The sequence below is a fragment of the Neoarius graeffei genome, chromosome 13 (assembly GCF_027579695.1).
Source record: "Neoarius graeffei isolate fNeoGra1 chromosome 13, fNeoGra1.pri, whole genome shotgun sequence".
Lineage (NCBI taxonomy): Eukaryota > Metazoa > Chordata > Actinopteri > Siluriformes > Ariidae > Neoarius > Neoarius graeffei.
In genome coordinates this window covers 63,861,348-63,877,406 of record NC_083581.1, presented here as the reverse complement: position 1 = coordinate 63,877,406, position 16,059 = coordinate 63,861,348, and the positions used below count along the sequence as shown (strand labels likewise).

Below are 16,059 nucleotides of genomic sequence, written 5' to 3'. Positions count from 1 at the left end.
GATTTATGAGCCTATGCTCCTGGAACATGGGAGAGAACATCAACCCTCACAATTCCTGGGCTATTGGACCTATGGGAAGCAAGAAGGCGTCATTAAGTGACTCCAGCATATGTTCTCTAGTAAGCAGGCTGCGTGTCAACAATCGCTCCAATCCAGCAGGCCAGTCTAATTTTTTTGTTTATCCGAACAAAGTCTTTCTGATTGCAGAGAGTGTAGAAAATTTCCATTTCTGTGCATGTTATACGTAGAAAGTATCTATTTTGTTTTCGCCACTGACTGTCAGTGTTACCATAACAGCAAGAAGACTGTGAGCTCTGTCAGGCAGCTAATGCTGGGTTCACCATCGTTAGCTTAGCATCTTAATTTACTTGCTTAAATGATGTCAATCACTGCAAAACATCAAAATATAAGTAACTCCTTGATAATGATTTATTATTCTATCCACGTTCACTGGATATGAGCAATCGCGCGCTCTGATTGGGTACTCTACCACTAGGATATCAGCTCATATACCATGAGTAGAGAAAAAGAAAATGCCGGAGTGTGTTGCTGAACCAGCCGAGGATGAAATAAAAACTCTACTTGAAAACAAAACCCCCAAAAAATACAAAACAAAGCAACAAAATATGGAATAAAAGTATTTGATGGTAAGAACGTATCTTTTTTTTTTCAAGAATTATTATTCTCGCGTTTTTCACAAATTGCTCCTGTCATTTCGCCGGTTTGTTTACATTCTAAGCGGAAATGATTTTGTCGGATGTTTTGTATAAAGTTTTTATTTATCGAATTTGCAAAAAATAAAAATAAAAATGCTCCGTTTCTTAAAATCCAGGGAATGTGGATAGAATAAAACTGTTATTCCACTCAATCTCATCGTACATGACTTGTAGCCAACTACGTGCCTCATCGGCTATCAGCTCATGTATGACTCGATTTTGTGGAATAACTGTTAATTATAAGTTGTTATTATTATTATTAGTGTATATGCATTATCTATTATTATTTTTATAAATAATTTATATAATTTATGTTAATACATTTTTATTTTAAAGCATTTTTATTCTTTTCCTTTGACTAATTTTAATACAGTTTTATTGTAAAGTTACAATAAAATGTGCAACTTTGCTTCCACTTTGGATTAGATTCTTGCACTCTGAGTCATGATTCAAATGTACATATGCAAGGATTTATGTTGAAAAGATTATGTTTATTCTACCATTTAATTGATTCCTAAACAAATTTTTCACCTCTTTTATTCAGATAGAAATTTCATTTGGAACTGATGTCGGTTTACTCTATTCAAACGGAGATGCATACATTAAAGTTTTTGATTCCCACTGAGAGAACAGTTTATTATCTAGGCTAACAAATTACCAAATTATTAGACTGAGAAATAATGAGAGGATGATATCTGCACTTTGTCACTCTCAATTCCATCAGTTCAGATAGGCAAAAACACAATTAGCTGACTTGGGTTCAGGGAGCTATGGATGGCTTTAAAAGAAAAAAGGTGAAAAACTTCACAGGCATAGAGGACTGGAATAACAGCAAATGGATTAGGGGCTTTGTTGGAGAGAGCCGACACGCAATCCCCCAGATGCAGGCTGCAATTTTCATGCATTCAAATGTTTAGCCATGGCTTCTGTATGCTGCTCTCTGTCAACATTTTTGTGTGGCGCACAAAAAGTCCACAGTCATGCACTGACAGCTAGCGATTGGGCTGCATCTTAAACACACTTTCGTTGATTTTATATATTTATTAAGTAGGCTGTAATTTACTATGAAATTATTTCAGTGGTTTCAAATAAATCATGTAGGGGCATCAAATGTAATTTTAAATCATAAGGCTGAATTTATACCAGTCATCGATCCATCTATAATTATTCTATCCACATTCACTGGATATGAGCAATCGCATGCTCTGATTGGTTACTCTGCTACTAGGATATCAGCTCATATACCCTGAGTAGAGAAAAACAAAATGGCGGAGCGTGTTGCTGAACCAGCCGAGGATGAAATAAAAACTCTACTCGAAAACAAAATACATAAAAGCAACAAAATATGGAATGAAAGTATTTGATGGGAAGAATGTTATCTTTTTTTATTTTTCAAGAATTATTATTATAGCATTTTTCACAAATTGCTCCTGTCATTTCGTCGGTTTGTTTACATTCTAAGCGGAAATTATTTTGTCGGATGTTTTGTATAAGGTTTTTATTTATCGAATTTGCAAAAAATAAAAAAGCTTTGTTTCTCAAAATCCAGTGAATGTGGATAGAATAAAACAGTCATTCCACTCAATCATGTCGTACATGGCTTATAGCTGACTCAGCTATCAGCTCATGTACGACTCGATTTCGTAGAATAACTGTTAATTATATTGCATTACTCCTTCATTGTAACCCTGACATAACAACCAACCCCTTGTTTCTGCTGCAGGATTATGGGAAATGTAGTGAGAGGTCAATATTACCGACAGGCTCGTCTCCGCTCGCCTCCAATGTGCTACCCTCCATGTCGTCATCCCCACTGGGCTCCCCACTGCCTGAATCCTCAAAGCCAGAGGAGGGTGATGGGGAGCGGGGTGGATGGTGAGGAGTGGTTGGGGGGCTGTGGGTGGGGAAAGGCGTGGATGACTCCAGGGCCGGAGGAGCAACTTCCAATTTAGGGTATGTGTCGTCCTTCTCGTCGTAGTCGAATGGGGTGGTGGTGAGGCCATGGTGTGTCGGGGTGACCTTGACGGGTGCAGTGGGTGTGGCGTGTGGAGTGATGGCCAGGGGGGTGGGCTTGACCCCCAGCTCAGAGATGGATTCTGGGAGAAAGCAGGAATGGATTGATGGGTAAGCAAAGATGGAAATGCTTCTATAGGTGCCCTATGATTTCCTACACTCAGTTTGTCTCTAATCTGTTTTTTCCTTGCTCAGAATGGCAGAGATGTCCTAATCCTGAGCTCCATCATGAAAGGCTTGACGATTGCTATTGAAATCAGCTGAGCAGGAAAAAAAAAAACCAAAAAACAAAACAAAACACAACTATGAACAAACCCAGCCCCACCTGCGAAAAGCATCGTGTTTCAATTAGTTCATTTAGGCTTCACTGATTCCAAACACCTGAACTCTCTGCAGAATCACTCTGAAACTCAGCCAGGCAGCACGAGAGCCAGAAGCTAGCCTTATTCAGGCACTGACAGGACAATACCACACTGACTGCTGCTTCCAGGTTATTAACTGAGGATTTCGGAAATGTTTACATTGCTAAATTAATTACCACATCACATCAAACTGGAACAACCCGGAATGACCCAGACAGAAAGTGATTCTGGGGCAAATATGGTTGATTTTAAGTAAATGAGGATCAGAGGTTGTAATGACAGGTGTGTATAGAAGAACAAATATGGTTCATATATTAGCATTTAAAATCTTCATGGCATATGGAAACTGGGATAAAACCAGCCATTATGCAAGCACCCTTATGCACCATTTCAATTTTGTGGTGTAGTGGTTAGCGCGGTCGCCTCACAGCAAGAAGGTTCTGGGTTCGAACCCAGAGGCCGGCGAGGGCCTTTCTGTGTGGAGTTTGCATGTTCTCCCCGTGTCTGCGTGGGTTTCCTCCGGGTGCTCCGGTTTCCCCCACAGTCCAAAGACATGCAGGTTAGGTTAACGTGGGGGGGCCTTGGGCTGAGGTGCCCTTGAGCAAGGTACCTGACCCCTGGGTGCTCTGGTGTGGCTGCCCACTGCTCTGAGTGTGTGTGTGTGTTCACTGCTTCAGATGGGTTAAATGCAGAGGATGAGTTTCACTGTGCTTGAAGTGTGCATGTGGCAAATAAAGGTTTCTTCTTCTAGGAGTTTTTATTTGTAAAAATGGCTTTGACTTTGAATCAATTCAACTCTGGGTGCTTTCACATATGAAGCGTGTAGTCCATTGGAATTAAACCCGGCTGCATTTTCGTCTTTGACACAGCCTGGTTGGACAGGTGAGCACACAACCAGTTTGAGGGTGTTGAAGTGAGGTGGTCTAAAACTCAAGCATGGTTTGAATGCAATGAGAAAGTGATTTGAATCAAACACACTACAGGAAGTGTTGACACAAACATGTTGTGCCTTTTGGGTTATGAGTGACATTATATTGTAACCTGACTCAACAGGTGCAAAATGAGCCAAAGGACAGAGCTGTAGAACTGCAGAAATGGGATGTGTAGGGAGATTTGGACTCATAAATAAAAACAGGAAATAAATGGTGGATGTACACTACCGTTCAAAAGTTTGGGGTCACTTTGAAATGTCCTTATTTTTGAAAGAAAAGCACTGTTCTTTTCAATGAAGATCACTTTAAACTAATCAGAAATACACTCTATACATTGCTAATGTGGTAAATGACTATTCTAGCTGCAAATGTCTGGTTTTTGGTGCAATATCTCCATAGGTGTATAGAGGCCCATTTCCAGCAACTCTCACTCCAGTGTTCTAATGGTACAATGTGTTTGCTCATTGCCTCAGAAGGCTAATGGATGATTAGAAAACCCTTGTACAATCATGTTAGCACAGCTGAAAACAGTTTAGCTCTTTAGAGAAGCTATAAAACTGACCTTCCTTTGAGCAGATTGAGTTTCTGGAGCATCACATTTGTGGGGTCGATTAAATGCTCAAAATGGCCAGAAAAATGTCTTGACTATATTTTCTATTCATTTTACAACTTATGGTGGTAAATAAAAGTGTTGACTTTTCACGGAAAACACAAAATTGTCTGGGTGACCCCAAACTTTTGAACGGTAGTGTATAAACCCAATATTGTTTCCACCATGCTGACCAATAACACTTGGGTGATTTTTGCGATTTCTAAAGGTTCATTTGTCTTTTTCCATTGCTGTATTTCTGACCAATGAATGAAATCATTTTGAGTTCATTTTCATCTGTACATACCACTCAGACAATGTTTTTTAGGTTTATTTAATTATGCTCGCTGTGAAACCAAACCACACCAAATAACATTCATTATCTGTAGCCGCTTTATCCTTCTACAGGGTTGCAGGCAAGCTGGAGCCTATCCCAGCTGACTACGGGCGAAAGGCGGGGTACACCCTGGACAAGTCGCCAGGTCATCACAGGGCCGACACATAGACACAGACAACCATTCACACTCACACCTACGGTCAATTTAGAGTCACCAGTTAACCTAACCTGCATGTCTTTGGACTGTGGGGGAAACCGGAGCACCCGGAGGAAACCCACGCGGACACGGGGAGAACATGCAAACTCCGCACAGAAAGGCCCTCGCCGGCCACGGGGCTCGAACCCGGACCTTCTTGCTGTGAGGCGACAGCGCTAACCACTACACCACCGCGCCGCCCACACCAAATAACAAATGAACCAAAAGTACCAATTTCATTCTAGATCAGACTCCTCACGTGGACTAATATGAAAGCACCCGTAGAGATTTGCAGTTTGGCATTTAAACCCAACTCACCAGCACCCCTTCTGGCACTGTGCAATACTGCAGTTTATTTAAAGCAGTCAGTCAGTCTATTAGGGGCACTCTAAAATGCCTGGCTCCAAGCAGAGTTACTGCACAGGATTCTCCCCATTAGACCAGAATATTAGATCAAATGCACAAAGAAAATAACATACTGAACTGACTCCTAGATGCTTTCTCATATAAAAATCAGCGAGGGCAAATATCTTTATCAGGAGTGCTCCTGAACAGAATATAATGAAGGGCTTGTTCACTGTTGGCTTATACTTGACTGCATAGTGTGCGTGAAATGGGTTGAGTGTGTATCTGTGAATATGCATTATATATAGCGAAAATTTGAGTTCCTGTAGGTTTGCTTTAATCACACACAGCTCTCAAGTGCCTCGTGATAAATGATTGATATAAATGGGGCAGAAATTTAAGATTCAGCTCCGGCTTCAAAGCTGACACGCACTGGGGCCCATCGCTCAGAAAGAGGGAAAGAAGAAGCCTTTATTTATCATATATACATTACAGCACAGTGAAATTCTTTATTCACATATCCCAGCTTGTTAGGAAACTGGGGTTAGAGATGATTCAGTGCCCCTGGAACAGAAAGGGTGAAGGGCCTTGCGTAAGGGCCCAACAGTGGCAGCGTGTAGGTGCTGGAGCTTGAACCCCCAACTTTCTGATCAATATTCACCCTTTGAGCCACCTTGTTGAGCCAAAAGAGCACGGAGATGATGCCACAATGACACAAGAGTCTTCTGCAAAGTCCAAGTACTCTCTAATGGAAGCGATAAACAGAATAAGTGCAGCACAGGGGAACTGTGGTACACCAAAGACAGCATGGGCTTAGTGGAGCCACGCAGCCGTGACAATACAGCGGCCTGCGTTCTGCCTTCGTAGGTCTCTTGTGAACAATCAAACTGCACTTAATGTAGATTGTTATACCATGCATGCAAAAGACGGACTCTTAAACTGCATGCTAATCATCACTATTTTTAGTAATTAGCTGGTCGGGTGTGAAACTCTACAGCTTACAGGAATAGTATTTATTCGACAGCTCCTGGCAGCTTGTCTGGAGAGTACAACAAGTCAGTGCAGTTGCTATCGGTGTGTGTGTGTGTGTGTATGCGCACGCGCGTGTGTGTGTTATGGCAGACGCCGGTTTTCTCCTCACTGACACGTACGTCATTCAGAAGCCCAGCCTTCACTTCACGTTCACTTGCAGTGAGAGGAGATGTGTGACGTGTGGCTTCTATCACACACACACACACACACACACACACACACACACACACACACACACACACACACACACACACACACAGTGTGCACCAGCTGAAAAGAAGCCCGAAACTGGCAGTTCAGTGGAAGCATAGCTTAATCAGGTTTAACGCTCAGTTTGATTTTCCACCAGGAACGGAGCAATATTAGGAGAGGAGAAAAACCATTGACATCTTCAGCTGCCTCAGATGTGGAGTTAGCTTTGAAAGGTGGTTATTAGATGGTATTTTGTATTTTTTTCCCTGCGCTGAAAGGTGTGCTGAGAGAGAGAGAGAGAGAGAGAGAGAGAGAGAGAGAGAGAGAGAGAATTTCTGGAAGATTAATAAGCATAAGAGAGTAGTAGAAGGATGGAGAGCAAAAGAAAAAAGAAAAAAAAAAAGAAAAACCCAGAGATTGGGCCAGGACTAGAAAATCAAGGCTACCATTGAGGCAGAGAGATGCCTGTGCCATATGCTGGCGTATACGCTGCCAGTTTGCCACAAAACATACAGGTGATGACACCATATGCAAGCTGAAAAAGCTGCCAAGACGTGGACGCTCGCTGTGCCAAAAGTTTCTTGAGCATTCGAGTGAGCTGATAGGGCACCTAAGAGCACTCCTTCATTCTGTTAGCAGCATGACTTACATACTCACATAGCAGACCTCTCTCTCTCTCTCTCTCTCTCTCTCATGCACCCACACACTGAGCTTGCAGGGAAGCTCATAAGCCTTAATGACATCAGTGTCATTTGTTCAGGATCGTATTAGTTCAGTGGGATGTGAGAGACCAGGGCAAAGAGAAGGGCTACAAGAAAGAAAGAGGGAAAGAAAAAAAAATAAAGAAGGAAACAAAGAGAGAAAGATATTTTTTTTGTGTGCTAATTCCCACTCAGTCACACGTGAAATGAGCTCGTGATTTAGCTCTCCACCTCAGGGCTGAGGAGCAGTCGGAGGTCTGTATGTTAGGGCTGAAATTAATAACAGACACTGCTGCTTCTCTCTCCTTGGACTGTGAGAGGATGTCAACCTTTGCTTTTGTCTGAAGAGAGAAGCTAATATTGAAGATTGAAAGAGAGAAAGAAGAGAGGTAAGGTAAAGGAGATAAAGAGGGTGCTATAGTGTGCACCTGACCTATGTGGTGTGTGAATATAAGACGGTGCTGTAAAGTCCAGTATGACATCACCAGCTGGAGATACAAACTGACAGTCGATGTATTAAAATGGGAAAATCTTCATTTTAAACCTGAAGTATTTTTAACGGAATTGCTGAAATAAAAAAGGCTGTATGTTTAAAAAGTGCCAGGGTAGGAACAATAAAAACAAACAAATAAATAAAATAATAATGTGTATCTAACATCGCCATGAACCATGAACAATATCACGGCTCTGTGAGAGCAGCTGGAGCCTCAGCTGAAGAAGAGCGTGCAAAGCCGAAATGGCAGCAACGCAGAGCTCCTGCAGGTGGGTAATTCAGGTGATGTGTGTGATTCTGGGCTCAGGAGCCTGGGCATGCTATGGAAGCCAGCAGCTGGCACTACCCGTCACACACATGCTGCCTGCTTCGGTGCCTGTCTCCGAGCAGGTCCCTGTAGAGACCCTTCTGATGCAGGCTGCCGTTCTGCTCTTCACAAGCTGCCAGCATGAGACGTGCCGACCTCGGCCCGCTTCCAAAACCTCTCTCTTCTTAGTTAGAGAAAGTGAGATAAAGAATAAGAATGAGAAGGAGAGCCATGAAGAGGAGCAGCAGCAAGGTTATTCCTCACACACGCTGCGCTCAGGATCTCCTCCCTGAATCCACACGAGTGATGCGAACCAAAGAGCCAAAATGTCGCCCAGTATCAGGGGATTCAAATGATTTCAGACTGGAAACATGCAGCATCTGACTATCCATAGGGAAGCATCTGGTATGCAGTCTCCTGATCTCCTGAAACTCCACCCCCATATACACACACAGACACACACACACACACACACACACACACACACACACACACACACCAACACACTGGAGGCTAGCTATGGGGTCCATCCCAACCGGATAGATTCAGTTATTACTGTGCGTGTGTGTGTGTGTGTTTGTTTGTGAGAAAAAACAGAGAGAGAGAGAGAGAGAGAGAGAGAGACGTGTAAGAGTGAGAACATACCATATAATAAACGTATAAAGCTGTCATTCATCATAATGCCATTTATTCAAATAACTTCCCAAATCCAAATACTCATGCCAGACTGCTGCCACAAATAACTAGTACAAAAAAACCCACCCTTTAAAATGGAACAAATTCATTCCTATTACCATTTTTAAGAATTCTACTACATCTATTAACTCTCATGTATCACGTGAAGGTCAGCAGTGGCTGAGAGATGGGTTTACGGGGAAAACCAGTAGGTCAGAGGATACCAGAAAAATGGGCAGTACTTTCAAAAATATATTTATTTAACACTCCACTTACTACACAGCAAAAATGTAGAAATGAGAAAACTCGACAAAGCACTTCACATTAAATAGTGGATGTGATTACGCTAACTGATACCCAGGCTTGTATTACTCGAGTCCGACTCGTGCCCTAATTTTAAGGACTTGTGACTTGACTTGACTTGACTTGAGCACTGATGACTCGGACTTGTGCATTAACTGCATTCGGATTCATAAATTGTAGACGAGGACTGGGATTTTTTCTTTATTTTTTGTAACATGCCATAATAATTTGGCAGAAGATATTTATATCTACATCAATTTTTAATACTAATTTTGTGCAAGAGAATGCACATTCACCTGTTCATACGTCATGTTCAGGAACAAACTAACATTAATGGCACTAAAATGCCTGGAGAGAAGCCCCTAGGATTGTCCACTTTGCTTATACAGACTTCTCGTGCAGTGGGAAAAAACGCACTGCGGTGTGTTCCATATGTAAAAGAACGATCGAGGAGACGACGGGGACAACCTCGAACTTCAATCGTCATTTGGCAAGACTCCACCCAGAGAAGGAAGTGACACGCTATGTTCATTGCTCTGTAGATAGTGGGCGGGGCTTGCTTGCTGACTGATGAACTAGCTAGTGTTAACCCTCTCTCATGTTATTTGCCCTGTTGATAGTGGACGGGGCTTGCTGAGCAATGAATAAGCTTTTTATCTGTAGCCTATTAACTAAAATGGGGCAGTCGAGCAGTAACGTTAGTCCAACACAGCAGCAGAGGCGGTTTCACATAAAGGCAGCAACAGCCACCGTCAAATGGTGCGGTTGGAGCCTTGTTCTCGGACTCAACTCGGATCAACAGTGGACTCGACTCGAAATTTTCTTTGATGACTTGGACTTGACTCGGACTTGAGACTGGACTCAGACTCGAGGTTTAGTGACTCGACTACAACACTGCTGCTACCTAACTAACAAGCAGAGTATACTGTTAATGTTCTTTCTTTGTGAAATCTGTCTAAAGCTTATCTCGATCATCCCTAATACAGTACGCTAAAATCATCTGTCATGCAATAATTTCTTACTTCATTACTAATTCAACTTGGTATTTGGATGACAGCTATTAATTATGTTGATTTGCTTGGCTACTCTGGATCAGTGAGCTTGTGGATGTGTGTGTGTGTGTGTGTAGATGTCTATAAAATGAGCTGGCTGAGTAACCTATAGAGCAGTCCCACCTGTGCACTGGCCTAAGTGCTTCACAGTAATGTCCTTATCTTGTCGACAGGCAATAGTCCTCAACTGGCAATAATCAGCGTAGGTCACACCGTCTGTACCACAGACCTGTCCATGCAACACACACAAACACACATGGTTACAATGCTGAGGCAAACACGACAAACATCAATCCCAGTTGTGTTACTAAGTTTAGTGACATTAACGCTGGACACCTTGGTCTTGTTTGTCTGGTCGCAGTCAGGAGACGGACACTCGCAGTAAACCTGCCCGTTTACCTCCACACACGACGCTCCGTGGCGGCACTGCAGCTCGGCACACGACAATAATGTCCGGGGACCTGCGACTAAACAAAGACATTTAGTTCTACTGAATTACTGCTAATTATCAAAGGATAAGTGATACCCACTCAAGTCTGATCTAGGATTCATTCTGGAGTTGTGTATTCTGGAGGAGTCAGGTTTATTAGCGCAGGTTTACACCTCTTTACACATTTTATACGGTATGTCACTTTGGCTTGACAAAATTTTGGAGACAACGTATGGCGGTCCAGCAAAACCCATCAGATGTTGCTGTGGTTGGAAAAAAAAGACAAAGAAAAGGGATTTGCGCAAAAAAAAAAAACCCTGCCTATTACGCACTTTAAAAACCTTAAAGGTGACATATTATACACTTTTTTTACAAGTTGACACAACTTGAGCGCCAGTTCCTTTAAATGATAATAAGCCACTGCTCATCCCACCCCTCTCTTCCTCCAGCCAATCAGGTAGCACTTTCCTCATGATTATTCATCCGCAAAGCCAATTCTCAAGCTGTGAAAGGAGATACTCAGATGAGGGGGTGGGATTATTCTAATGAGCTCCACTTGTGACATAGAAAGAGGAGAGAAATCTGAACGGCTTGTTGAAGCACAGGTTTTGTGAAATCTCATCTCATCTCGTTATCTCTAGCCACTTTATCCTGTTCTACAGGGTCGCAGGCAAGCTGGAGCCTATCCCAGCTGACTACGGGCGAAAGGCGGGTTTTGTGAAATAAGCAGCGCAAAAGAAACTGACTGGGAGTCTTATTTCAGAGTTTGTGGCTTGGTAAGCACTCCAGATACCCAAACTTGGTTCACCTGGTCTGCTCGCTGAAGCTGGCAAACACAGAGCGCCAGTCACAGGTTTGAACACCCCAAGCAAACTTTGATGACAGTCCTACAATCCCTTCTTGTTTCTCTTTAAATGTTTTTAATGACCTTTAACCCTTACATACAGTGGATATAAAGAGTGTACACACCCCATTAAAATGATAGGTTTTTCTTATGTAAAAAAATGAGACCATGACATACATGTCAACCTTTGGTCAATCAAACCTGTATAACCAACCTCCAAAATCCGTATTTCCCTTATAAAATCCGTATAAGATGCAAATTAAAATAATTTACCTAAAATTTGAATGATAATTAACAATGATATATCCCAGTTACTTTTTATTCAATATTAATAACAATAAACCTTCAGAATGAATACAACGTATTTTTCCAGTCTCACCCGTGAAAGGTAATCCCATGTGATCTCGTTTGGACGGTAAACCTGTTGGTACAGTTAAACGCAGCACATGAATGAGGCATCTTTATTCTCGGCTACTGTCTAGACGCTATACCAGAGACGGTTGAAGAATCTCCACTTTGCCACATCCAATATGGATGACGTATGATTCTACGCAGAAGGCGGCGTCTATGTTTATATGTCTATGACTTCACGGTTGGAGGGATTCTCGCAATGCGATGTGCGCATGATCAAAAGTGGAACGAAGTCTCGCTACCACAAGATAACGCGCGATTTCATAAGACTCTTTACTGGCTGTCTGTACTGTACAGTACGTTTATCATCATGGGAATTGATTATAGCTCTAAATAAATATTGAAGTTTTTTTAAAGAATCCGTATAACTTTATTTATACGCCCGTATACTACGTTTATTGAATCAAATCCGTATAAAATACGGACATTCCGTATAGGTTGACATGTATGCCACGATAAATAATTTCTAAACTTTTCCCACCTTTAATGTGACCTATAACCTGTACAATTCAACTGAAAAACAAACAAATCTGTTAGGGGGAAAAATATAAAAAATAAAAAAAATTACAATAAGCTGGTTGCATACAGTAAGTGTGCACACCCTTAAACTAATACTTTGTTGAAGCATCTTCTGATTTAATTACAGCATTCAGTCTTTTGGGGTTCACACCTACCATCAATTAAAATGACTCTGATTAACCCCAAATAAAGTTCAGACATTTACTCAGTTGCATCCTCCAGCAAAAGCCAGGGTTTGCAGAGAGCTTACAGAGCGTCAAAGGGATCTCATTGTTGAAAGGTATCAGTCAGGAGAAGGGGACAAAAACATTTCCACGGCATTAGATATACCATGGAGCACAGTGAAGACAGTCATCAAGAAGTGGAGAAAATATGGGACAACAGTGACATTACTGAGAACTGGACGTCCCTCCAAAATTGATGAAAAGACAAGAGGAAAACTGGTCAGGGAGGCTGCCAAGAGGCCTACAGCAACACTGAAGGAGCTGCAGGAGTTTCTGGCAAGTACTGGTGTAGCGGGGTTGGTTGTGGTTCCCTAAATTTCCCCACTAAAAGGTTTTTCCGCCCTCAAATTTGTGTGCGTTTTATTTATTTATAATTTATTTATGTTTATTTTTACTTTCCCATGCCTCTGGTGTACAGAGTAGGGGGCAGGGGGTGTGGGACAGGTCCACCCCCATGTGGACCTCCTTAAGTTGTGTGATTACCCTCCCGCTCTGTCTCTTTTACTACTGGCCAGTGCCAGAGGTATGTGGTGTCTTATTTAGTGTTATATTCACATTCTTTTATTCTCACTCTTGCAGTTGTCGTGTTGTGCATTTTTAAGTGTCGTCTTGGATTATGCATATGCTGCAAGAGCCATTTGTTTCTGTTAAATGATATTGATGTATAATAAAGTTAATTTGTGCACACTGGTAATCTCACGCGGCAACCTGTGGCATGCTAGCTGTAGGTGCGTGGTAGTTAGCATACTGTAGGTCACCAATACACTGGTGGTTGTCTGTACATTAACTGAATCCATGTTGAATAGAATCAATATTGTTTGAACCAAGAAAACTTACAGTATTATGAAGTGGTGTACCTGTTTTATTTGGCAGGAGCTGTAATGCGGCTTGCTCGCTCCGTGCCTGATTTTGTGTTTTGTTTTCTTGAACGTATCAGGTATGCCATTATGTTTCATTGTGTTTTACTTACTTTATCTATATTCGGTCTGTTTTACTACTGGCCAGTGTCAGAGGAGCTGTAACGCGGCTTGCTCGCTCCATGCCTGATGTTGTGTTTTGTTTTCTTTAATGTATCAGAGAGCAATAAAATATAACCGACCCAGACTGGTTGTGGTGTTTCTGTACATCACACACCACAGAGAGAGAGAGAGAGAGAGAGAGAGAGAGAGAGAGAGAAGAGCAGAGTAAACCCAAACCAAATAGAATGTGAAAAAGAAACAACAAAAAGACTCACAAGATCCGAAAAAGAAAAAGCAAGCCAAGAAAACTTAAAATCAGCCATTTCAGACCACTGCAAACGACATAATCATATAATGAATTGGGAAGAGGCCAGAGTCATTCGCGCTGAAGAGAATAGATATCAGCGTTGGATTTTGGAGGCAGTGGAGATACGTAAGCGGGCGCAGAGGACCATGAACCGGGATGAGGGAGCGTACCCGCTGTCACATACCTGGAGCGCCGTCCTGGGGCAGCGACCTGACAGCAGGAGGCGTGGACTACCTGTCAAATTGGGCGGGACGTTCACGCCTCCATAGAGTAACATCAGCTGATAAGGCACGTCACCACTCGACATCTGGTGACTGTTTTGAAGAAGGCGGAAGTGTTCGCCGAAACTGTCAACAAGCGAGGTAACATACTTAAAAATACGTGTCTTAAGAAACGAACTTAAAAGAATAGTAAACCCAAACCGTTGCACTGGTTGTGTACTACATGTGACAACAATCTCCCGTATTCTCCATATGTCTGGACTATGAGGTAGGGTCAAAGAAAAACACCCAGCCCTGGGTAAATTTTGCAGAAAATTCATCAACTCTCCCAAAAACGTGTGGGAAAATGTGTTATGGTCTGATGGAACCAAGGTTGAACTTTTTGGCCACAATTCCAAAAGGTATGTTTGGTGCAAAAACAACACTGCGCATCACCAAAAGAACACCATACCGACGGTGAAGCATGGTGGTGGCAGCATCATGTTTCGGGGTTGTTTTTCTTCAGCTGGAACAGGGGCTTTAGTCAAGGTGGAGGGAATTATAACCAGTTCTAAATACCAGTCAATTTTGGCCCAAAACCTTCAGGTGTCTGCTAGAAAGCTGAAGATGAAGAGGAATTTCATCTTTCAGCACAACAATGACCCCCAAAAGTTTTGGAATGGCCCAGCCAGAGCCCAGACCTAAATCCAATTGAAAATCTCTGGGGTGACCTGAAGAGGGCTGTGCACAAGAGATGCCCTCGCAATCTGACAGATTTGGAGCGCTTTTGCAAGGAAGAGTGGGCAAATATTGCCAAGTCTGGATGTGGCAGGCTGATAGACTCCGACCCAAAAAAATGCTGTAATTAAATCAAAAGGTGCTTCAACAAAGTATTAGTTTAAGGGTGTGCGCACTTATGCAACCAGCTTATTGTACGTTTTTTATTTTTTATGTTTTTCCCCCTAACAGATTTGTTTGTTTTTCAATTGGATTGTACAGGTTATAGGTCACACTAAAGGTGGGGAAAGTTTTGAAATTATTTATCATGGTCTCATTTTTATACATCAGAAAAACCTATCATTTTAACAGGGTGTGTACACTTTTTATATCCACTGTAGACTGTCTTCCTCCAAAGATCATACTGGGTAAGGATTCAGTTTAGCAAATGCAGCCAGTCTGCCTAAATGTGTCTAAAACCTTACTAGCTAAAGGCCCAAGTATACTTCAGCACAGACTGAGCATGTTGACTGCACATGTGCGAAACTGAGTGCATATACGCTGTCCAGGTGGTGAGCGTAATCGAAGTGCAAAATACAGAAGACTGTTTTAAAGCAATTTTAGAATGTTTTTCTTTCTCTTGTCTTGTTCTTCTTCTTCCAACATCAATATTAAACATTAGAGCTCTTCTTCTTCCGAGTTGCAAACGTTCATGCATGGCTTTTATGTTCTTGTTTTTATTTTATTTGGGGGGTTGTCTTACTATTCAGACCACGCTCTATACTTTTTAGTCAATCTTTATTGATTTCGCATCTCAATGCACAGTAGGTGAGGCAGGTATTCAATAAAGGCGGCGTGTGCATCCGTTCAGAGAGGCGTACACATTCAGCAGAAAATCGAGTATAATTTGGAGACACTCACGCGCACATCCGTGGTCATGTCACGCAAAGCCACATCTGCGCAAGTATACTTGGGCTTTTAATGCAGTGTTTCTCAGTCCTACTCCTGGAGCCCCCTGTCCTACATCTTCTATCTATCCTTCCTCCAAACACACCTGACTGAAGTGAGTGTGTTTAACATGCTCCTGATTAAATCAGGTGCGCTCAGATAATCAAAAGTGCCACTGATGAGTTCAGACATGTAGGCAGAGCAGGGAAAGATGCAAAACATGCATAGCAGGGGGCCGAGGAGCAGGATTGAGAA

General features: G+C 42.2%; 1 protein-coding gene across 1 annotated transcript in view; it reads right to left on the bottom strand.

Moving 5' to 3' along the window:
• agrn (agrin) overlaps positions 1–16,059 on the bottom strand; it is a 584,915-nt gene that overhangs the window by 90,856 nt on the left and 478,000 nt on the right. The window contains exons 16-18 of the mRNA XM_060938311.1: positions 10,582–10,712; positions 10,369–10,474; positions 2,474–2,812 (exon numbers count right to left, since the gene is read on the bottom strand). Of these exons, the coding sequence (XP_060794294.1) occupies positions 2,474–2,812; positions 10,369–10,474; positions 10,582–10,712 (576 nt within the window). The remainder of the gene's footprint in view (positions 1–2,473; positions 2,813–10,368; positions 10,475–10,581; positions 10,713–16,059) is intronic.